This window comes from Gymnoscopelus microlampas (genome assembly GCF_963454915.1).
Source record: "Gymnoscopelus microlampas genome assembly, chromosome: 1".
Lineage (NCBI taxonomy): Eukaryota > Metazoa > Chordata > Actinopteri > Myctophiformes > Myctophidae > Gymnoscopelus > Gymnoscopelus microlampas.
This window is the reverse complement of record NC_139962.1, coordinates 31,024,955-31,049,878: the sequence shown is the minus strand read 5'-3', so window position 1 is coordinate 31,049,878 and position 24,924 is coordinate 31,024,955. Positions and strand designations below refer to the sequence as shown.

Here is a 24,924-nt window from a genome sequence, read left to right as displayed (position 1 = left end):
TGTCTGAGTCATAGTGTCGGGGGTTTTGTCAGAGTATCCGTGGTGGTACCCGTCTGTATGTGGCCATATATGGAGATCCCTGATGTCATTAGTATATGTCCAAATCCTGTACTGTATATTGGCATGTCTCTCTCTCCCTCGCTCCTTCTGTCCAGGCTGCATCAGGCTGACTGACTCATTCCTGGCCACTCACTTATCTCTAGTCCTCAGATTTCCCTCACTCCCCTTTGTTGTCATCAGATCCGAATGAGAGAGAGAGAGAGAGAGAGAGAGAGAGAGAGAGAGAGAGAGAGAGAGAGAGAGAGAGAGAGAGAGATAGAGAGAGCGCGCTATGGAAGGTATCAAAAAAGAGAACATCCAGAAATCATGTTGGCTCCATTTACTCACTTACTGCATGGTTTCTATCAATTATTAACCACTTAAGTCCTACACACTTTATTGTTTGACGAAAAGCAGTGGAAAACAGCTGATCCAGAAGCTCTCAGTGCATTGCATCGTGATTCGTGACGCATCGTGCGCTTGTAGAGGTGCTATATTCACAAAGTAAAAACAAGACTATGTTGACTTGCCCAATAGGGACGTCAGTGTTGAAAGTGCAGTCTCATTGTTTCTCCGTTGTTGTTCATACAGTACGCCATAGAATGGTGTGAGAGGATGGAGCAAAGAGCTTGCGTCAGTTGATGCCTAGAGAACATCAGTTATTGCATCATCACCCGGGCCAGCAGGAGCTTATACTGTAGCAATCAGACACCACTGTAGTGTACAGTACAGTACAGTACAGTACAGTAGGTTTGGATGGGGGGAGGTATTCGGCTGGCAGGATGACGATTGGACAAAGAAATGAGAAAGAAAAGCTGAGCTGAGGAGCACCTCACAAATGTATGCAGTTGGCTCGATGAAGTCTTCGTTTGTCCACCTCCACACACATACACATACACTTATGCACACGCACGTTTGTATTACTGTGCTTGTGAGGACCTGACCATTTTATGAATGACACATTTTTACACTTGCGTTGCCATTTTTAACCCTAAACCTGGGGCCGAAGGAAAAATGGTCCTCGCAATGTCTATCCTACTATAATTCTAGTAACCTCTGTCCGTCTGTAGTGGTGAGTGAGTGAGTAGGTGAAGCTACCCGGTTCTCCTCAGTGGCTGGACCAATTGCTCTGATTTTGCACACAGCCATTGACCATTACCATCTGAACTTAACTGTGAAGCCCGTTTTTCAATTTCATCAAATCTCAGCTTCTTATTAGCGTTTCTGTTTCAAACACTGTCGCCATGGTTACGGGGCTGCCCAGCTATGGGACGAACTACCTCCCGGGTTGCCAGATCATGTGCGCATATCCCCCCACGGATGCGTCGACCGGGTATGGTCTAGTATCTCTAATTCTACCATAAATGTGGGAATATTTGGCCCTTAAAGTACAGTTATAGAAGCGTGCGCGCATGTGTGCGCGCACACACACACACACACACACACACACACACACACACACACACACACACACACACACACACACACACACACACACACACACACACACACACACACAAATGCACGCCAACCTCCTCCCACAAATAACGACTTTGTTGAAAAGATGAATACGTTTTACATGGAACAATACACCTCCATTCTTCACACCATCCAATTTGTGTCAGCACGCGCTGTTGACACAAATGCGGTGACACAATAGGGCCCGCTGTTTATGTGTACCGCCGATTTAAAGGGAGAATGGCAGCCATATAGAGTTATACGAGAAAGGAAAGGGACAGAAAATTCACTCAAACACACACACACACACACACACACACACACACACACACACACACACACACACACACACACACACACACACACACACACACACACACACACACACACACAATGGTAATTGGCGTGTGTGTACTGCTCCTGCAGGGGGCAGGTATAGGTTGTGGACAGGGGAAGTCCAGGCAGTGTGTGGTGCTTTCATTCCTAATGAGCTACAGTAGCACAACTTACACACACAGCGGATGGATGCACACGTTATATCGTTGCTGTCGAGGGGAACACCTATCTCCATGTTTCATTCACCTAACTTAGGCTTCACCCCCCTGTTTTTGGTGACTTGTCACCGCACACCTCCTATTTACATTTAAAACAAATTACTTTGCATCGTAAGTCAAATTAATTTCTAAAGCACCTTTCCAGAGCAGATTCACAAAAAACAGATGCAAGATAAAGGGAAAGTAAAAAAAAACAACTACATGATATAAGAACTAAACTCGAAAAAAACTAAACAAAGGCCATTCTGAGCAAATTACTCAGCTTTTTTAAACGTGCCAACTGAGTTCACAAATCTGAAGGCGAGGAAGTTCCAGAGTTTAGGAGCCACCACTTGAAAAGACCAAAACCCCTTTCATTTTAGTCTAGAGAAAAAAGGCAAACTTTGGTTGGACGGACGGGCCAACGGACCGACGGACGGACAGAAAGACAGACAAACAGACTATAACTAAATTGTCTTTAGCTTTTTTCTCTTCTTTTTCGCTAAGGAGAGCAGAGGATCGAAGCAAAAAAAGAGGTATCACTTATCAACCTTTTGGCAACATTTTCACACTGTCTGAGCTCAGAATATCCCAGAAATCATTGTATGTGTATATAGGTGCAGCACTCAGGGTGAGAAAATTGCTCTTTTGTGTGTGTGGAGAAAGAGGCAGACGTCTCACTGGCAGACTGATGTGACAATGAGGATAGGGAGAGTGTTGTTCCATTATGTTTCTCCACAGAACTCACACACAGTGGTGGAAGAAGTACTCACATTCTGGACTTAACCACTTACACCCCATATGGTTGAGCGGAGTCTCTCAGGGCTCTATACTAGAGTATTTTCTGTTTTCTGTTATTGTAGGGAAAGCTTTCGCTGAAAGCTCACAACGCGTTGCCACAGTATAAAACATGCATTACAAACAGGACTTAAGCTAAAGTATAAAGGTAAGCATCAAAATATACTTAGGGTATTCGAAAATAGTACAGTACTTGAGTAAATATTCTTAGTTACTTTCCACCACCGCTGATGTAATAATGCTGTTGCAGTTCCTTCATGATTCTCTCTACATAACTGTAGAAAAACACCACGTTGAATTTCACTCACCCAGACACTATTATGCCTGTAATCAGTCACTTGTCTACTTTCACTGTGATGTCTAAAGCTACATTTCAAATAAACGTTTAGACGGCGTGAAAAAGGTGTATAGACATTTCACTTGTAATACTTTGCTTCCTGGACTTCTTTTTATCACTGACTCAAATATGAATCTTATGCTTCTCTTTGGTTTTAAAACAAGAATTGTTTCATAGGGTTTTATAGGGTCTTTTTATTTGCTCTTGACATGACAGAAAAAGTAAGGGATTGATTAAGATTCCTGCAAAATCGTATGCATGTCGGAAGACAGATCTATAAGCTCACAAAGTGTTACATTACACATTATTATTACAAAAATGATAATAATAATAATGATAATTCTGTCTAGCGTAACTACTTAAACCCTACAATATTTTACATTATTCAACTTTAATGTAAGTCAATAGGCGTCCAATCAGGCACATTTGCAGTCATAATTATGTCATAGATACGCCATAGATGACTGCCGTGACGTCACAGGCCTCCCACATAAAACTCAGAGACCCACATTGGAGCCGCCGTGCCAATGTTGGGCTTCAGCCTCAATGCAAGATGGAAGCCAGCGGTAATACGTCAGTCTTGTTTGTGTGTATGGGGAATACTTGCAGATCCCCCATCGCAGAGGCTGTCTTCAGAAAGATGGCAGCCGATGCTGGCGTTGAGGATAAGTGGAGGATTGACAGTGCTGCCACCTCCGACTTTCACACGGGCAACAAACCAGACCCCCGTGCCGTAGCCTGCATGGATAGCCACAGCGTGCCCATAAAGCACGTGGCCAGGCAGGTGACTAAAGAAGACCTCGTCAGCTTTGACCACGTCCTGTGCATGGACGAGAATAATCTGAGCTACCTGAGAGAGAAGGCTAAATCTGTGACAGACTGCAGGGCAAAGGTCGAGCTCCTCGGCTCATACGACCCTCAGAAGCAGTTGATCATCCCAGACCCGTACAGGGGAAATGATGAAGACTATGAAGGTGTGTACAAACAGTGCACGAGATGCTGCAAAGGATTTCTGGAGAGCAATAATTTAGCCATGGTGTAACCTCAGATGATCTATTCTTTTTCTGTTGATCGACAGACCCCATTTGATCCCATTTGAAAATAGCAGATCTCCAAGCTCACAACGCGGTGGAACGCGTTGAGAGCTTGTAGATGTGCCATTTCCAACCATTTTTAGCAGCGCTAGCGGCTCTATACCTTTAGGTATAGAGCGGATCCTGCTCTATACCTGACTTTGTCCGTGTTCACCGTCAACGTTCTGATTGGTCAGACCCGTCAACGTTCTGCTTGGTCAGACCCGTCAACGTTCTGATTGGTCAGACCCGTCAACGTTCTGATTGGTCAGACCCGTCAACGTTCTGATTGGTCAGACCCGTCAACAAAGTGATTGGTCAAGCTTCTCGTGACACATAGCTATAAACACATATCGATGACATAATGTATCAAAGGCGCTGCTACCTTCACACAGGGTGTGATTTTTTATATTTTTTATGTACATATAACTTGTGAGACGGGACATTCTGCATAATGAGTACTTTTACTTTTGGTACTTTAAGTATATTTTGATGCCAATACTTTTACTTTTAAGTTAATTTTGAATACCGGACTTTTACTTTACTTGTAACCGAGTATTTACATGGTGGTATTGATACTTTTACTCAAGTAAAAAAATGTGCGTACATTTACCACCACTGACAATAAGTACTTTATTTTATTCTGTAGAGGTCAATACTGAACACTGCACTCTTTAACATTACTTTGATGTCCTCGGTTCAGACTCTGTAAAGAGGATCAAGACACAATTAAGGTGTGACGGTAACTGAGAAAGAATGAGGAACACTCTCTGTGCCACCGATTGCTGACACCAAAAGTGCACGACTAGCACTATTCTATCCCCCTAAAACAATTGTCACTGCCTCCAGGCTTTCACCAGTTCTCTCTAATGTGGTAACTATGGGGCGGTCTCCTCAGAGTGACAAAACCTGTCGCTGTGTCATCTTCGGTCCCTTTTGTAAGCAATGGGGACATCTTAAAATCTGTGACACTCTTATCAGACGTGGCACTTATACTAAAGTGCTGCCGATAATGTTTTTGTACGGTGGAATGGTAGAAGACAGAGACTTTACAGAGAAACACATTTTGCCCACAAGGCACCAAATGGCTGCCACCTCTACCTTGCTAACATCGCCTCCTCACAATCTCCAGTTCCTCTATTTTTAGACACCCTTCCCATCCAGCCACCCACACACGCATACGCAAGCACGCGCGCACGCACGCACGCACGGATGTGCGCGCACACAAATGCACGCACGCACGCACGCACATTTGTATTACCATTCTTGTGAGGACACCAAGATTTTAGGACAGCATTGACAATAGCCGGAAAATAGCAGATCTACACATCTGTGCATCAGCTATTATTCGGTGTGTGATATCACCGCACAACAAAGTATAAAGCAGGTGAAACTCTGACCCCAACCCCTAAACCTGACCTCTGAATTAATGCCTAATCTGAACCCTAACCTACCTGGATCTTTTCCTAATGGTACTCTAAAACCCACTAACCATAAAACTAACATTTCTCTTGTGAGGACCATAAAAATGGTCCTCACAATGTCTATTTATCACATTCTACTATACTACTATACATTTGGTCCTCACAAGTATAGTAATACAAGTACACACGCACGCACGCACGCACACACGCACACACTCACGAACACACACACACACACACACACACACACACACACACACACACACACACACACACACACACACACACACACAGCGTCTCGGAAGAGCTGGTAAACCGGAATCTTATGTAATCGCGGAGGATCTCATTCAAACACTCAATCATCGGTGTGACAGATGTCAACACGCCTTGTCATAATGTGTGTGGATAACTTCTTCTTGGCTGCAGTAGCTGCGTCATTACTAACAATAGACATGAGCAATCAATCCCCGGTCCATTCCTTCAGCCAGACCTTGAGGAGACGGAGAAGGCCTGCGTCGACCTTGCTTGTCATCCTCTTGAATGTTGTTGTCCTGGTCCGAACTTGGCCCGGTGCAAAGCCGGTAAAAGGATGAGCAGTGTAAAGTAAATGCAGTAGGTTTGGTCCCTGGGGTGTGTGGGTGTGACACTTCTTGGGGACAGGTATGGGGGGGGGGGCTACATGTAGTCTATTATTATCATGATTTTTCCCCCCAACACACTTAACCACTTCAACCCTAACGTATTATACTTCATTGACCGGGGTTCCCCAGTGAACCTCTTTCCATATCTACACTAAATCTCTGCCAACAATAGCCACGTTGTGAGCTTGTAGATCAGCTATTTTCACAGAACGGACGCCTTTAATGACATTGATTGATTGATTGATTGATTGATTGATTTTATTTGGTGATACCACATTAAAAGAGCACAATAGCACTTTCCCGACATACAGTCATAGCACCACAGAGGGCAACACAGTAAAGCCCGAGGGCTTATTGCTATAGTAAAGCTATAGGGCTCGTGCAGATGGATATTTCAAGGGACACAATTATTCAATTATTTCCAATCACAAAATGCGTCCCCATGTCAACCTAAATATTCCAATATCGCATACTGGAATATTTAATCAATATTTGTCGTGGCCCATACAATTACATAATGTTTAATCATGCCTCCCTTGTTGGTGTCATAGTGGAAATGGAGTTTGCCTGGGGGCGGGGTGGTCTATAGATAATCACGGTCTTGTTTTGTGAATTGCACGTGGACTGGGGCTTGCCTGCCATCACACAGCACTGTGTGTGGGCTGTCAAATGCCAGCAGGGTGGGGGAGCAGTCATCAATAAAGCAATCAAGTGCCTCATCTGGGGGGAGGATGGGGGGCTAGGGGTGGAGGTCGGGGGTAGATTATGATTATTGTTATGATGTTATTGAACAGCCGTTCACCACCGAGGGAGTGAAACCGACCGCCCTGTTCCATGGTGCAGAATGGAGAACAGCACAGGCGTGCTCTTGCAAGCCAAGGCAGGCATTTTGATCCTTTCCACCGAGAGTGTGTTTTCGTCACTGCATAGGCCGGAAACCTTACAATTAGGGATGTCCGATATTATCGGCCAGCCGATTTTATGGGTCGATATTAGCATAAAAAATGTAATATTGGAAAATATTGGTATCGTTTTTTTTATTTTATTTGATATGTGATGTTGTTCGTCCTCGCAGCACGGTGTGAACTTGTAGATCAGCATTTTTGTTTTGCAACTCTTGAGTGTCGTACGATGGAGTATAAAATAGGGCTTAAGTGGTTGAGGATGCTCAATAGCATTAATTTCTAAAAGGTTTCTGCTCAACAGCGTATGTTTTGAAAGCTGTCTTGCAGCTGCACCAGCGGCACCTACTTGAATTACCCTGCTAACACGAACACTTCACTTATACATGAGGGCATAAGAGAAATAAATAAAGCACAAAATAAATGTCTCCACTCTAACTTGTCCTGGCACCAAAACAAGAATTTGATTTCCCATAGTTGCACCTGTGCAAATATGTTCCCTTTCCCCACTGTGCTGCGTCCAAGGCTGTATACCCTCTCGGAAATTAGAGCAAACATTTATTTGAACAATGATCCGTGAGTGAAGCGCTGCCTTTGAATATGAAACGAGTCATTAAATTAAAAAGCCCAGATGTGTTGGCACGCCTCTCTAACCGAGAAGCATTTCGTCGCTGACGTGTGGAAATCTTGCATGTCCAAAACAGTTACTTTTCAGGAAATCTAGAGAAAAAACAAGAAGCCTGTGTTGCATCGCGCCGTTGTGATGTGACATGCTTGTGAGCTTGTAGATCGGCAATTTTTTGCTACTTTTGTGTGACACTGTTGTATGGCATTCATGTATGAAAGAAACATAAAAAGTTGGAATATGGAGATACAAGGTTTCTGCCCGACTGCAACAGTTTCATACCCGCCCTGTCCCCTTTTCAGTGCATTTCATCAGCCGTCTCTCTTGTTGAGTGAACAATTAGTAAATATATATGGAATTATGGATCAACTCCTTTAATTCCATATATGGAAATATTACGCATAAGCTCTGACCGGACACAAATCGATTTCTTTGTAGATTACTTGAAACCATACGTATTTACATTAACGAAAACAAAACATCTTTTTTTTTAAGAGCAAAAAAAATCACCTCATCCATCCAACAATTCTCTTGATTTTCCTTTTTTTTCATGTACAATGTGTCCCCTGATAATTGCAGGTTGCAGAGTTGGCAGGAAGCATGTGGTGGTGTGTGGGGAGAGAGCTGCCTCGCTCACACCGGGCCCTTCCGGCAAGAAGAGCCTGATAAACAAAACACAGAAATCTATACAGGAACGTAACACGCAAAAAAAAAAGAAAGAGGGAAAAAAAGACGCATCTACAGCAACAACAACAACAACAACAACAGATGTAGTCGTGATAGGGCAGCGTATTTTTGGCACGCTGCTTGAACCAAACAAACACTGTATCAGGCAGCTTGTGTGCTCAATGCAACCTCTCAATCACGAGAGAAAGCCGTGCCTTTGCGTTTATTTATACATCATCATATGTCAAGCTCCAGTGGTGGACAGTAACTAAGTACATTTCAGTGGCGGACAAGTACTTGTGAGTCAAAGGATAGGCACTCCTGGTCGCAACGTTTGAGCTTGTAGATCAGCTATTTTTCACTATTTGAAATAGGGCTCAAGTGGTTCATTCATAATGTATGCCTTATGTCTTCCTAGACGTAAAATATTTGACTTTGAAATGTAGTGGAGTGAAAGACATACGTATCCAAAAACACATTATCGTCTCTGTCGGGTGGAAACCTCATATGTCCAAAACTGTTACTTATCAGCGTTGAAATTAAAAAACAGCAAAAGTAGCAGATCTACAAGCTCAAAACGCAGCAATTTGCACCGCATTTCGAGCTTGCAGATCTGCTACTTTTGATACTTTTGTGTGGCGCTTTAGTACGATCAAGCAGGGCGTTAATTTAACGAAAAGTAAAATATGGAGATACGAGGTTTCTGCCCTGACAGTAAGTAAATGTACTTTGTTACTGTCCACCACTGCTTGAGCCCTTTGGCTTGAGCCTCTCCTTGTGCTGCAGCCTCTCGCAGGATGGCACTGATTAATGTTCACTCTATTGCAAATAGCTCCTTCATTCTCAATGATTTATTCCTCTCGAAAAATTTGAATTTCTTGTTTCTGACTGAAAGCTGGCAGTGGAGCATGGAATGCGGCCCTCTTATTGAACTGTGCCTCGCAGACTGCTTTTCATCAGCACTCTGAGAAACCCCCCCCCCCCCAGGCCCGGGGTGGAGGACTCGCCGTACTCAAGTGCTGTACTTAAGTACATTTTTTTGGGTACTTTTACTTTACTTCCCATTCCCTTTTTCAGTCGCTCTACTCCACTCCTAGTCAGTAAACCACCCCGGTCGCAGGAAAATGAAATGCGGGGTGGTTTACCAGGCTACTCCACTCCCATCTCAGAGCAAATATTATACTTTTTACTCTACTACATATTGGGACATCTTTAGTCACATATTACTTTGTAGATTTAGATTATTATTACAAAACATACATTAAAAGGATCCCTGGCTAATAAGGCAAATATACCTTAATACATTATAATTGTCCTCTATAACTAAAATTAAAAATTAAAAACAACTTAAATATGTTATTTATTTTAGAAATCTTTCACTCAATAGGGGCAATGCCCGTCGCAAGTTGATGATGTCATTTGTCCATACGTGGTCTAGCCCCATGGAATTTATGGAATGCATGTGACAATAAAAAACTATTTAATACTTCCTAAGGTTAATATTAGCATCAAATCAATATTTTAAATATAAATATATTTTTTTGCACATGCATTCCATAAATTCCATAGGTCTAGACCACACATGGACAAATGACATCAACAACTCGCGACAGGCATTGCCCCTCTTGGGTAAAAGATTAAATATTTATATAGTTATAGAGGGCAATTATAATCTATTAAGGCATATTTGGCATATTAGCCATATGGATCCTTTTAAATATTTAAGTTGTGTTTTATACCTTGTCTATACTGCCTCCTCTACCGCCCCCCTCAGTCACTTCATCCTGGCTCCAGCCTGTATTGAGGTTCAGTACTTTTTCCACTCCCTGAAACAGATTTTGCTTGACCTTTTAGATATAAGAAGCCTGTCTGTAGATATCGACATTATATGAGTCAATCAGACAGACACACATTTTTACACCCTGTACTTAGTTGACTGGGGTCCCCCAGGGCTCTACACTAACACTCCTTGATTCCCTCATCTCCAAATCTCTTTTTGCTGAAAATAGCTGATCTACAAGCTCCCGTCCCAGAATAGAGACGCCATGGTTCAAGTGGCCAAGTGGTCAAGAGTCCACACCGAAACAGATTGAAAACATCCTGTGTCATAGGGCTGGGCGATCATATGACTTATTGTAGATCGGTATACGCTACTTTTCACTTTTGCAACAAAGTATAAAATAGGGCATTGATTTATTAAAAAAGAAACAGTGGTAAAGTCCCTGCCCACCACCACAGAGGTTGTGGGTTCGAATCCACTGTGGTGCATCCGGCTTTGTCGGGCCTATATGTGAACGCAATTGGCCCGTGTTCAGGGGAGGGAAGCCTGACGGGGGAGGGTGATATTTGTCACTGTACGTACTCCTACGAGCTGGGGTGGGACCTGTCAGCGGGGAATGTTGGGCGGGAGGAGTAGGACGAAGGAGTAGAGCCTCCTGGTGGGGGCTCCTCACTGGCAGGTGAGTCAGTAGGATACGACAGCAAGTGACAACACAGAAATGTGTGTGGGGAGGATTTAATTGGCATAACTACTTAACTGGCATAAATACTATTCTACTTAATTGGCTACTCTAAAATTATAAGAAAAAACAAACGGAAAAAAAGATATGGACATACAAGGTTTCTGCCCAACAGCGACAATATGCTTTGATCCCAGACTGCATTTGAACTGGTCTCTCCTGAGCTGTGAAAGAGAGAGACACTCCACTCTCCAACACTCTCAATCTGTGATTCCACCCAGCAGAAACCAAAGCTTGGAGCATGCTCCACTGAAAATTAATTGGAGACTAGATGTGTGTACTCGGTAAGAAGTGTTTTGTTTGAGCTTTGAGCTTCTTTTCTTTTTTTTTTACTCAAACAAGCTCTATGCTTGATGTAGTGCGAGCCGTTATGAAGCAGAAAATGGGCCCGTGTCTCTGTGACGCTCACCCTGGGTACTGCCACTGTGTCAACACTGATGTTGTCCCTATTCGCTGTCAGTGGAGCACGTCCAGCGCTGGCTGCGTCTCTTGATGACATCATGAAACGGGGTCCGCTCTCTTCGTCCTATCTTGGGCAGAGAGCGCCTTCCCTGTTTGAAAATGTTCTCATACTGTAAGCATTGTTGCCAGGTTTTGCGAGAGAAATAAGCGTCCACGGTCGTCTATGAAAGCAAGCCCAATAGAAGTGGTTTAAACCTACAGTATATGCAGATCGGCTATTTGAAAATAGCCCATCTGCATAGCTCATGCCATCTCCAGCACAAACGCGACAGGCAGACACCTCGTAAATCCGTATTTCAACGTTTCTTATTAATGTCCTACTTCTTTGTCCAACAGTGTCGCACAAAAGAAGCAAAAGGAGCCAATCCGTAAGCTCACTGTGAGCTTGGAACTGTTCATTTAGCTTTTTTTTAAAAGTGAAAGTGGTTAAGTGTGTCTTGAACCATAGACTGTAAAGAATATGGACGAAGGGAGCCCCATTGGTTTCTACAGAGCCGTTTTGAAGCCACTTTTTTGGCGAATTCAAATCCACCATTCACCTTCCATTCCGGAAAAGCAACCGTAAACGAATGCTATTGGCTTGAAGGACAGCGAGGGCGGGTCTTCACTCGGTAGAACCAGTAGAAGCCCTATAGAAGCACCTTACTTTATCATCATTTTTTTAATCAATGGGACTATCATTTATTAAACACATATCATGATAATTGAAAAAAATACATTCAACTAGCGATTGAAAACATAAAATATTTATCAAAAATTTTACTAATAAAGTTTACTAATAAAATCAAGCGTAAAGTCCGGCCAAAACCTCATTCACTCACAAATAGAGTGTTAGTTTTTCCAGCTAGCAAGAGGGGAAATAGCGACATCTGCTGGGCAATTAATGAGAACAGCAGGGAAAATGGCTCTTCCATATTGGCCTCATTTTATAAACCGGATGCTTGCCGCCTGTATTGAACCAATGAAAAGTATTAACAAGAGCCTGTGACTAAAACTACATTGGATGCTTTTGACACAGGTTCTTTTACTTCCTAAAAAAACGTTAACGTTTTAGACATACAAGGTTTCCACCCGACAGGGATAACTTGTGTTCTGAAAGACATTTTGTGCTGTTCAATAAGACGGACCTGCATGTGCAACTGTCCTTGAAATTCTCTCTTCTCTGGCTTTTCTTCAGCCCTTATTTCACATGGCAGCAGCAGCTTGCATGTGAATGCAGCCATGGTGGCTGTGAATGCATGGCATTTCCTCTGTCACTCGGCTTCCCTTGTGGCTCTGCCAGTGGTGTGGTGGTGTGCCTCGTGTGTGCCAGGGCTGTGTGTCTCTCTCCAGTGGTGGGAAGTAACCGAGTACATTTACTCAAGTACTCTACTTAAGTACAACTTTGAGGTGATTTTATGCAGTGGTGTAAAGTCACTAAGTGCATTTAGTCAAGTACTTAACACATTGCCTGCCAAGGATAAATAGCCTATGTATAAAATAGGGCTGAAGTGGTTAATGTATGTTTTATAATAATAATGTATATCTGCAAAGTAACTAGTAACACAAGTTTTCAAATAATTGTAGTGGAGTAAAAGTACAATATTTGCCTCTGAAATGTAGTGGAGCAGAAGTGAAAGTATTGAAGATTGGAAATACTCCAGTAAAGTAAAAAATACCTCAAAATTGTACTTAAGTACAGTACTTGAGTAAATGTACTTAATTACTTCACATCCCTGGTGGTGTGGCGTCGCGTTGGTGTCAGGTGTGCCAGGGCTGTGCCATCTCTCTCAGCTGGCAGGCTGCCTGAGGGGAGCAGGGCGGCTTTCTGAATCCGCTAATCCTTGAGTGGCTGAACCTGTTTGTTGCGTGATTGGCTCACTTTATGCTCATGAAGGTGTTAATACAAGATGATTCCCGGGCCCGGAGGAGAGCGAATGGCTTTGTTTATTTGATTACAACATCCCGAGAAAGGGATTTAATTTAATCAATGTTGTTTAAAAAAAGAAGATCCATCAAATTTCACAGAGCTTGCCACGGCAGTAAAAAGCAGGCCTAATTTATGTTTTCCCATTTGATATCGCTTAATACCTGATGCAACGGCAAGGAGGTCTATCATTACGAGTCGTATAATTTTAAAGGTATGGTAAACCGATAAAAATGTGAATTTTCTTTTTTTTGTATCACTCTTGAGTATGCTGTCCATATCATTCATAAAAATGTGATAATTTTGAAAATGTCATATGTTTAATAACTTTATTTGGGTGTGGGGGGGGGGGGGGGGGGGGATTACCTTTACCTGAAGCTTATGGGTGAGGCTTAAATCAATGTATACAAAAGTGGCTGCAGTATGTTTGTGTGAACATTTAGTACGGACAGACAGAGAGACCGACTGACCAACTGACTGAGTGTCATGCTTTGGCACATGTTTCATGTTTGGCTTCCAGTCATGAATCTACGTATTTGCGTCCAATATTGCCATGAGAGGTTTACCATAATACTGTCCAAGACTCTACTGAACATCTGGAGCTTCTGTTCCAGATGTGAGAGGGCACCTTGCACGTACGCCATGGACCCCCATGGGCGTCAAAGCGTGGCTATGTGATGAGCTTGGATGAGCTTGGTAAGATTAGAATAGATTGGTTGTGGATGTGCTGACAAGTGTGACAGTCTACGGCTGTGGTTTTATAGTAACGCTTGTCACACTTGTCAACACAGTGTTCATTTGCCAAAAAGAAAAGTTAACTTGATGTTTTGGAAACATCCAGGAACCATCACAAAATCAGTGGTGGAAGAAGTACTCCAATTTTGTACTTAAAGGACGACTTCACCCATTTTCAACCTATCTTGAAATATTCAAGTAGTAAAAATACACCTCAAAATTGCACAACTCTTGAGTAAATGTAATAAAGTGGTTAATGATCAATGGTTATGGTCTAATAACACGATATGGTTCTGAAATGGGCCATATTCTGCATAATGATACTTTTACTTTTTCCACTTTAAGTACCAAGTACAAAAGTACAAAAGTATCAGCATCAAAATATTATTTTGATACAAATACTTTTGTACTTTGACTTAAGTATGTTGAGTGCAGTTACTATTACAAGTATGTTTTACCCCATGGTTCTGTTACTTTTACTTTTACTTAGTCCCAAATCTTTTTATCTTTTTCACCACTGTCTATGGGTGATTTATTTAGCTGGAACTGCTTAAGCGTCTCCACGGTCGAATTCCATCTTGTGGTAAACATCTCCAACAAGTGATTCATGCTGCTGCCTTAGTGCTTCTTGTTGCTCTCTCTATGTCTGTGGGATTTGACAGACTGTGCTTGAAATATCTCTACGCTTTTGTGACACTTGGTCAGAACAGTGTCAAATCCACTGTTGCATGGGGGCAAGTGTCAACATTCTGTGCAATCTGTGCACAGTGCGGGGCAAGTGCTCAAAGGGAAGGAGTCATGTAATCATGTCTAAGTGTGCTGTCTGTGCCAAGTGTGGATAACTTGTCCTCATTTCCCCTTCCTTAATCCATTCAATCCGGGAACGCATCCATGTGTCATTTTTTGATTTATTTGGGCTATTCAAAAATAGCTGATCTACAAGCTCATAGTGCGGGCTTGTATATCTTCCATTTTTGAAAAGTCGTGAAAATTTGTGCAAATCTTTGAATATACATATTTTTTAATTTAGCATTTGTAACTCAAATCTTTGCTTCTGGGGAGGTCCCTGGAACTAAATATTTTACAAATGTTTGCTTTAAAAATATATATATATAAAGATTTGCACTAATTTCCACGATTTTTGAATAGCCAAAAAAAATCTAAAATGACAAATAATTAGTTAACGCATTAAGACCTGAGGCCGATTCTACAAAATATCTTCTAAATCCTAACAGTTGAAAAACCTAAACCTATGTTGCTATATATCAGTTGTGTTCAAAACCTTTTTCATGTCAAGGACCCCCAAGATTATATGTATTTGGCCTCGGACTAGGTGGTGCCATGGTTTTGCACTTTTTCTGTTTTTCATGTGTCTATGAGGTTGATAGAACTTCATTAAACCCCCTGGTGGTGTTTTTATGGTGTTTTATGTATCCTCTGACTATTTTGAGTTTCCACCTGGAGGCTGAAACCTTGAGGGTCAAACATGCCAATAGAGAAACAGCGCTTTAGTGACATAGTACAAATATACCCTCCCCCTCATTATCATAACACAACAGGTGTGGGCATGAGGAGGAGGAGGGACTAGGACAGGTGGGTGGTGCTAAGGTGGTGGAGGAGGTGCTAAGGTGAGAACCAGGTATACTTAATGAACTGGAAGCGTGTCCACATAAAAACATAATTTTAACAATTTCTGTACACTTTTTTGAAAAAAATCTTCCTCCTAGTATAACCATAATACCTGATGATTATGTTTTAGGGCGGGGGGGGGTGATCACTGAAAATCACGGCACCCCGTCTTTAAGATTTGCACAGATTTTCAAAATTGCATATCTGCTATTTTCGAATAGCCAAAGAAAAGTAAAAAATGACACAGATGCTTTCCCGGATTGAATGAGTTAACAGCATCCAAAATGTGACCAGCACTCGCCTCAGAATAATGTCGCTCTGTGTTTTTTTCCCTTCTTTTTTTTTTGGTGATTTATTTTTGGCATGTTATGCTGACAGGGGAGTGTAGCGAGACAGGAAACCAAGGGCAGAGAGAGAGGAGAGACACGCGAGACAACCTGTCACCAGATGCAATTCAAATTATGTCTCTTATGCCCCTGGTGTTGGACTATATTAACTGGCCGACAGATTTTGGCTCCACAAATGCCTCCGTTACCTTGTCAGTCTTGGGTTTTAGCTACAGTATTGGCAGGCTGTTGCCAAAACGCTTAAGATTGATGAGGCCATCCTATATCGTGTTTTCACCAGGGTGCTTTTTGCTTTGATACATCAACGATGAATTACTTCGCTGATATCTAGGCTTTACAAAGTGCGCAGAGTGCCTTTATTTTTGTCCATCAGACAACTTTATCTGTGACGTGAAGTAAATACGTTTACTCAAGTACTGTACTTAAGTAACATTTCAAGGTACCTTGACTTTACTTGAGTGTTTTCATTTCTTGATATATATTCCACTTTGTACTCCACTACAAATGTTAATTTTTTATTTTACAGCTTTAGTTGCTAGTTACTTTTCAGATTTAGATTATTATTAATTATCAAATGATTAATCAATAACCCTATACATTTGGTAGCATTGCTTTCAGTTTGAATGTTCCTTGTAATGGCGGAGAGATTTAAGGTCTCGTTCACACTGTGATGGAACAGCACACATTATGGCTTCAGTGTGTTAAGATCTTCTCTAGATGATTAATTTATCCATTCATCCAAATGTACTTGTACCCAAGGTCTGGTTACATCTGAATACTCTCACTTGTTAAATTGACACAGAGCATTTTCACTGTGTACCATGCTGGCAGACATTGCATGCGAGTACCATTCAACAACTATAACTGAAAATGATTGTGATCAGGCGATTATGTAATAATTGTGACAGGCCTAGTTCATTGTAGTAGTCAGACAATAGCCTCTATACCAAGGCTCACCCAGTCCTATTCTTTGTTTTCAATTTGTCTTATACTTATGCAACTGGCACTGAAATCTACGGATATTTTTGTTCCTTTAATTTATTATGTTTCATTTTCTATTTTCTTTATTACAGTTATGAAGTTATGATTAATGCGATTCATAATAGCTGTTACTCCGGAATGTTTTTCTTATATTTTTCGATGGCCTTCTTTATTAGAATTGACTGCCCTTATTACTCACTGGAATGTGTATTGTATTACTATATAAATGTGCGAAATCTCTTCGTATGCAGTGTGCCTGTGAGTTTATCTGTATTTCACGTACTGTATCTCGACGCGCGCATCGCTGACGACCCGAGGGAGTGCAGATAGACGGTTGTCCAGATCCGCCGATCCACACGTTATACCCATACAGTATATGGGCATGCCCATATATGGCCATGTACTGATGACAGCTGGAAGCTCCATGTATGAGTATAAAAGGAACACAGACAGACAGATACAGAGAATACATACTGTACAGTATATGGGCATAAAAGGGAGACAGACGGGTACAACGGGTACTCTGTCAACGGGGGTCATACATTTACAACTTGCATCGTTCCTGAGTAGGCCTAGTATGAAGAAAATACAAATGTACTAGCAATCTAAAAATAAAGACATTAACAGATATATTTTTTGCATATTTATGAACTATTGTCAAAGCTGTGAATAGACATATTGATGACCGTATGATCCTTTTAAGTTATACTAGTAGCGTGAGCTATGACTGATCTACGTTTGTGGGGGTCCTGGACACACAGACACAATTCCCCCCCAAAACGGAACTATCCCTTTAATGATTAAAGTCATTCAAGTTTAATCTCATTCTGTCCCCTGGAGAATTAAACAAATCTCCTTTTCAACACCATGTTTTGAGTACACTCAGTCGTGGAAAGCAATACCACAAGTAAAATACCTGTATTTAATTTGACTGGAGTAAAAGTAGAAACGTATTGGCATTAAAATATACTTACAGTACCAAAGTAAAAGTACTATTTTTCTGTCAAACTTTTTCGAAAATTGTCGAATAGACGAAGAATAAAAGGGCTTCATTGGTTAATGTATGTTTAATAATCTAAATCTGCAAAGTAACTAGTAACTAAAGCTGCCAAATAATAGTGAAGTAAAAAAAGTACAATATTTGCCTCTGAGATGTAGTGGAGTTGAAGTATAAAGTATTAAATGGAAATAGATGCACTCAAGTAAAGTAAAACCTGTACCTCAAAACTGTACTGAAGTAGCCTACAGTCTTTGAGTAAAATGTACTTAGTTACTTTCTACCACAGAGTACAATCAATAAACATTTTATGTCAAACACTCGCAGGTCTAATTTGTCAAATCTATTGGCTTTGAACAAATTAGTTTTAATTACATTTTTGATGGCGATGAACCTAAAACTGATGACCGGCCCTCTCCAACAAGGACCCCGAATGGGCTAAATTCAAACGGTTAATCTCATTCACAAACAAGGTAAAAAAGGGAAAATAATTAAGGAGATTATTCATCTTTATAGAATAAACGTCCATAATTACCATGTCTCAGTCAGTCTGATCATATCATACATATTAATAAAATGATAAAACTGTGGTATAATCGTAATATACTCACACTTGTGCGACAATGTATTGTGATATATTCATAGGTTTGCAGCACAGTGGGGCCTTTAACCCATTAAAACCTGGAAAGCAAGTGTCATTTGAAAATAGCAGATGTACAAGCTCACAGTGTGTCACTTTGTGCCGCACTGCGAGCTTGTACATCCGTTATTTTTGAACATGTTTGATCTAGAAAGTGTGCGTAAGACTGCGAACTACTGATTCAGAAGGCATTTGTAGAATCGGTCTCTGGTCTTAAAATGGGCTGATATTGTATCTCACAGTATAACAGTTCCTCTTGTGTATTATTGCTTAATGCTATATTAAAATTACCTAGTGTTTCTAAAAAAGGGGCATCTCTCACTTCAAAGGGATAATACAACATTAAACCAAATAACTCAAACCTTTTCATTAATATTTGAAAATGTTTTAATTAAAAAATAAATTAAGCATAACATTTTCCTCTAGACTTCAGATCGATCCACACTTTGATCAACATTTTACACCTTGCATTTGTCTTCTTCTGAAGCAATCAAAATCATTATTTAACGTGGAGACAGGAAAAAAACACTATTATTTAGTAATACACATTCAAGTGAGTAATAAGAGCAGTTAAAATTCAAATAAAGAAGGCCATCGAAGAAAAAAAAGGGGGGGGGGATTAAATAAAAACATCTAGGGTAACATCATGAATCAAATGAAGTAGGCCTATCTCTTCATGAAGTAACATAGAAAATAGAAAATAAAAAATATATTGAATTAAAACAAAACATATCAGTGACCCAGTTGCATATTCAAGTATTCAAGTTCAGTGTAGACAGACATGAAGAGAGAGAGAGAGAGAGAGAGAGAAGTTGGATTCAAATTCACAAGGAGCATATGGAGAGTGTACTAACCGGCTGAGCCACCAGGCACCTTGGTAAATTGTGTCTGGCACAGCACTGGCAGGCGGATGGGAATCAGCTGTGGTTAAAGTGCGCGATCAACGCAGACCCCACTCGTGTTAGGAGAGCTCAGGGGGGGTGCTCAGAGGCTGGCTGAGGCCAGGCTTTATTACCGTACCTCAACACCTGTCAGCCATGACGGCTCTGGGTAATTGAAGGTCAGGTGAAGGAGCCGTGTCGGTGAAATGTACAGCGATGTGGGGAGAGAATGGCCTGTGGTATGGTAGCCTAGCACAGGGGTGACAGCACAACCACGATACAGGATGTTTGGGCCAGCGCTGATGGCGATGTACCAGCCGATAGAGTGTGCGTGCGTGCGTGCGTGCGTGCGTGCGTGCGTGCGTGCGTGTGCGTGTGCGTGTGTGTGTGTATATATATATATATACTGTATGTATGGAGTTTGCATGTTCTCCTCATGTCTCCTAGGGTAGGTACCCTCACAGAAAACATGCAGTAATCCGGGTCACTATACTGCCTCCCCCTGGTCAGCCGGGGCGCCTGATGGAGGGGAAAGGAACTGGTTGGAATAACGTGTTCCTTCCACGCATTACGTCTAACCAGGGAACCTCTCCCTGTCGGGTGGGTGGGGGGGGGGGGGGGGGGGAGAGAGAGAGAGAGAGAGAGAGAGAGGAGAGTGTTCTGGTACTTGTCTCGTGATCCCTGTGCATTACTACCGGCTAACTCTTTTTGAATTATTAACATCAATTGTTAATCCTCGTTGTAGACCTGTCTGTCTGTCTGTCTATAACTACTAGAGCAGGAACTTCATCTCATATGTACTACAGTGATCTCTGAACCCTTCATCTGGCCTGTCTACTATTATTATTGAGCTCTTATGTCTAATTCATCGTGAATAGATATGGTGACACACACACACAGTCGCGCACGCACGCACGCACGCACGCACGCACACACACACACACACACACACACACACACACACACACACACACACACACACACACACACACACACACACACACTTATGCACACTCGACCAGACACACACATTAGTGCCAGTCCTCAGACGTACTAATTGAAACTGTTTTGCTAATTTTCCAATGTTTTCACGTGCTGCTGAAGCGCTCGTTCGACTTCAAAAAACAAGCAGAAATGTGAGGCTTTTGCATCTGAAATTGCCTCCGACGAGGCGGGTGACATTTACCACATGCTCTTATCACTCTGTTGATGTTTCAACAGATGTTTAACGGTAATGGCTTGTTTTGATACGCGTTGATGGTTTTTAATATGAAAACTTTGGGGTTTTTTTCTCGCTTCTCTGTCACGTAAATAGATGGAGGTCACCATCTATTACATGTCTCGTCTACCTGGATAAGCTGTGGCATTTGTCTAATGACCCCAATAGACAGTGTTAGCTTTAGTATTCCTAATCTATCGACAACTCTCATAGTGTACCTGTAGTTGTTTAGTGTTAGAAAGCAAAATCATCAGTGTTCACTTATCTGTTTTTGTAACTCAGGGAGTGTACACATGTAACCAAATGGACCCTTGCGGGTCCATTTGGTTACATGTGTACGCTCCCCGAGTTAAATTAACACCGAAAACGCCGTGTTTTCCCAGAAATAGATGAGACATGACAAGCCTCTGAGGAATTCACTGTATAAGTGAATCTTCCGTGGTGCGTCGCTGCGCTGTGTTCAAGTGGCCTCTCTCCATCTGTTCTTGTGCCTCCCGATTCTTCCCGGAGTCATTTTCTAGGGGTGTACGGTGGGGGTGGGGGGAGGGAAAAAAAAGTTTGCACCGCTCGGCCGTTAATTATGCAACATAACAGCGTCTGGTGTTGATTTGCAGTTTTCAAGAGGCGTTCAACGGAGCCGTAACAAACGTCTAAAGTGTTATTTCAAACTCAACATGTCACTATGGATTTCCACGCTACCCTAACCCCTCCCCCCAAACCCCCCAACGCCCCAGCGTGTGCCACTTCCAATGCTGGAAGCGGTTCATGCAAGTTTGGAGGCCTCGGCAATTATCAAAACGGGCCGCATGCTGGCTACGGAGTACACGCGTCTGCAAATATAGTTTTAATGCATTTAGCTCGTACTGTTTTTACAGCGCCTCCTTTAGTCTAAACACGACCCCCCCCCCCCCCCATTTTTTATTCACCCCTCGGCTCGGCTCCCCTCAACACGAGAACAAGGACAGCAAAGCAAGACGCTCACAATGTGGTGATACTGTTTATCTCATCCCACAGAAAGTCATTTATCATCCACCAACCCACTCTAAGGGGACATATTTACTGGGACGGCTTGAAGAATAGTCCAGTGAAAGTTATAGCCCTCTTACCACACCAAGCCCCTGCTCACGATACTTAAACAGTAATCTCTTATGGGAGTTTTACTCATTATCAGCTGCTGGATGGCGTACAATTCTGAGAAGGGAGCCTTTCCTATCTGCACATCGACTCTTATCGCACAGGCACTAAGTATATTTTTGCACTGCGGAGCCTTGCATGGCTTACAAGAGAGAAGGGAAAAGAGGTAGACCTTTATTGATCCCGTGGGGTGGGGGGGTGGGGGGGGGCGGGGGGGTTCAGTTTAAGCTTCACCCAGGCGATGGCTGCTCAGATGGCCATTCTGAGTGGGGGGTGGGGGCAGTTACATAGGGGTTAAAAGTCCTGCTTTGACACATTGACTGGGTGGGCCGAGGAGGGGCGAACTGGGGCCGATTCCTAGGTGAACGCTCTACTCACTCAGCTACTGGCGCTACAATGCACCATACACACTACACAGGGGTGCATGACTGAAGGTGCTAATCTCCATAGCGTCTAATGCTGTGTTCACGCTGGCAGCTACAAAGCTACAACCTACCATTCATTTTCAATGGAAATCAGCGACAGGAAGTGTTACATACCGGGTGTAGTACATAACAAAAGGGAGTCTGTGCATGTGTAAAAGGGAAACCAAGATGTTTAACTTAAATGCAATTAACTGAGAATAAACATAAACAACAATGGTGTGTGGATAAATGGTAAGAATCAGCAGTGTCTGCTGTGTATGCGTGTCTGTGAATGTATAACCAAAAATAAGGCTGGACCTCAAACAAAGGCAGGCGCTCACTGGAGGAGGAGAAGAGAGAGAGTGTTAGGTTGACCCCTGATTTCCTCCAGGTGAGGACCAATGGCTGACGACTTGCCTCACCCTGCCAATGACAGTGACAGCCCCAGACAAGCAAGGGAAGATACAAAGCGACCTACTACGACTTTTGTAGCGGCTACACAATGTACTAAAGCGACAATCCAAGTTGAGCTGGCTTCAACTGCAGCCAGAAAGCTACAAAACGGCCAAGTGTTGTGTTGAATTCCTGATTGTAATGTTCCTTTTAAACCCTGCAGGCTTTATATTTTTCTAGCTCGTCGGAGCATGCTTGACGTCAACGAACGCGCGTGTTGATCTACATTTCACAAGCGCTTTGTAGTGGCTTTGTAGCTTTGTGTCTTTCGTAGGAGCCACTAGCTGCCAGTATGAACACGCCATAATTCATCTGTCATCTCACGATTCAGCACAGATCCCCTTGGTATGCTGGCCAACACGCAGATGGTTACTCACACACACCACACTTCCCACTAATATGAGTGCAACCTATGGTGTGTGCTATAGTCAAATGCACAGTTGAACACTTATACCCACTTATAAGAGCTTGAAGCCGATTCTACAAATGCCTCCCTCTAAACCAGTAGCTGTCACACTTTTCAAGATTTTTCAAAAATGTTCAAAAATAGCAGATGTTCAAGCTCGCAGCTGTGAGCTTGTAGACCTGCTGTTTTTGAATAGCCAACGCTAATATCTAAAATGACACGGATGCTTTCTCGGTTTCAATGGGTCAAAGTACTCATTATGCAGAATGTTCCATTTTAAGTTTTCAAAATGAATACAAATCTTTTGAAAATAGCACATCTACAAGCTCACAACGCGTCACATCATGACGCATTGTGAGCTTGTAGATCGGCTATTTTCAAATGGCCAACGAACGCAATGTGGCTAAATACTCTGCACGCCATACGTGTCTGCACCAGTATCACCAAGGCAGTCTTAATCCCGCAACACGCGTTGTACTTTAAAGGTGAATCCGCTGTAGTCTTCACTCTGATCCCCATGTACGTATGTAATTGACTCCGCAGAGTATCAGTGTTGTCGGGGAGGGAGGCTGACATTACAGGCGAGCCAGAGGGGACCTGATTTAGGTCAGGCCATCTTGATTGGTGAGTTGTGTCGCCTTGGTGTTGGCGCGGGGATGAAGTGTCCTTTGAAGTGTTGGCTGGGAAGCGAATTTGCTGTAATTATCCTGTCAGGAGAGAGGCTATAAGCCCGAGACTTCATTAGGCACATGCCTGCTGCTTTTTCATCTTTCGTGAAAAAAAGAACACTCATCGTTATAGAGGCCTTAAAGTGCTAAACAACACTGCGATGAGAGCGGAGGCCAATACCTCCTGACAACTCGCTAATCAGAAGCATCGTTACAAACTTCGGTAATGGGCATCGTTTATCCCTTTCGGGGCCTTCGCTTCGGCCGTGGTGGACTTCTGCAGTGCTCCAGGGCGCTGGGCGAAAACCAACCCACTTCCTTGAGCCTATAATGTCCTCAGTCTATGGAGCTTAATTTAGGTCGTTAGGCTGTGTACACTCTGTGCCCACCTGCCATTTGGCATTGACTTTAACCCATTAAGACCCGGAGCGCATCTGTGTCATGTTTTGATTTATTTGGGCTATTACAAAATAGCAGATCTACAAGCTCGTAGCGTGACACTAGCTTGTAGATCTGCTATTTTTTTGAATAATCGTGAAAATGTGTGCAAATCTTTGAATCTTTGAATATATATATTTTTTTGTTTTCTTTTGAAGCGATTTTTTTTACTAAAATCTTTGCTTCTGGGCGGGGTCCCTGGAACAACATATTTTGAGATGGGGGTCCGCGGCCAAATACATATCATTTTGGGGGTCCTTGACATGAAAAACTGTTTATTTATAGCATTATATATATATATATATATTTTAAAACTGTTAGGATTTAGAAGACATTTGCAGAATCCCCAGAAGTAAAGATTTGAGTTAAAATGTTTGCTTTAAAAATACATATATTCAAAGATTTGCACAAATTTAGCAGATTTTTAGCACACAAATAGCAGATATACAAGCCAGAGCATGGCACTCGCGCCATGAGCTTGTATATCTGCTATTTTTTGGAATTGCCAAAGAAATCCAAAATGACACAGATGCGTTCCCGGGCTTAATGGGCTAATCACGGTGAGGTTGTGGACTATACTGTGCACCGCGTTGAGACAGGAGGAGTGCG

General features: G+C 42.4%; 2 protein-coding genes across 2 annotated transcripts in view; both read left to right on the top strand.

Annotated features, from left to right (window-relative positions):
- insyn1 (inhibitory synaptic factor 1) overlaps positions 1–24,924 on the top strand; it is a gene marked incomplete at its 3' end in the record, with an annotated part of 95,542 nt that overhangs the window by 56,868 nt on the left and 13,750 nt on the right. The gene's annotated exons all lie outside the window — the stretch shown is intronic.
- Positions 3,719–4,207, top strand: LOC311043148 (low molecular weight phosphotyrosine protein phosphatase-like; the record flags this gene model as incomplete). Its single annotated transcript, XM_084054333.1, has 1 exon — positions 3,719–4,207. One exon carries the CDS (start codon positions 3,719–3,721, stop codon positions 4,205–4,207), a length of 489 nt encoding a protein of 162 aa, XP_083910459.1.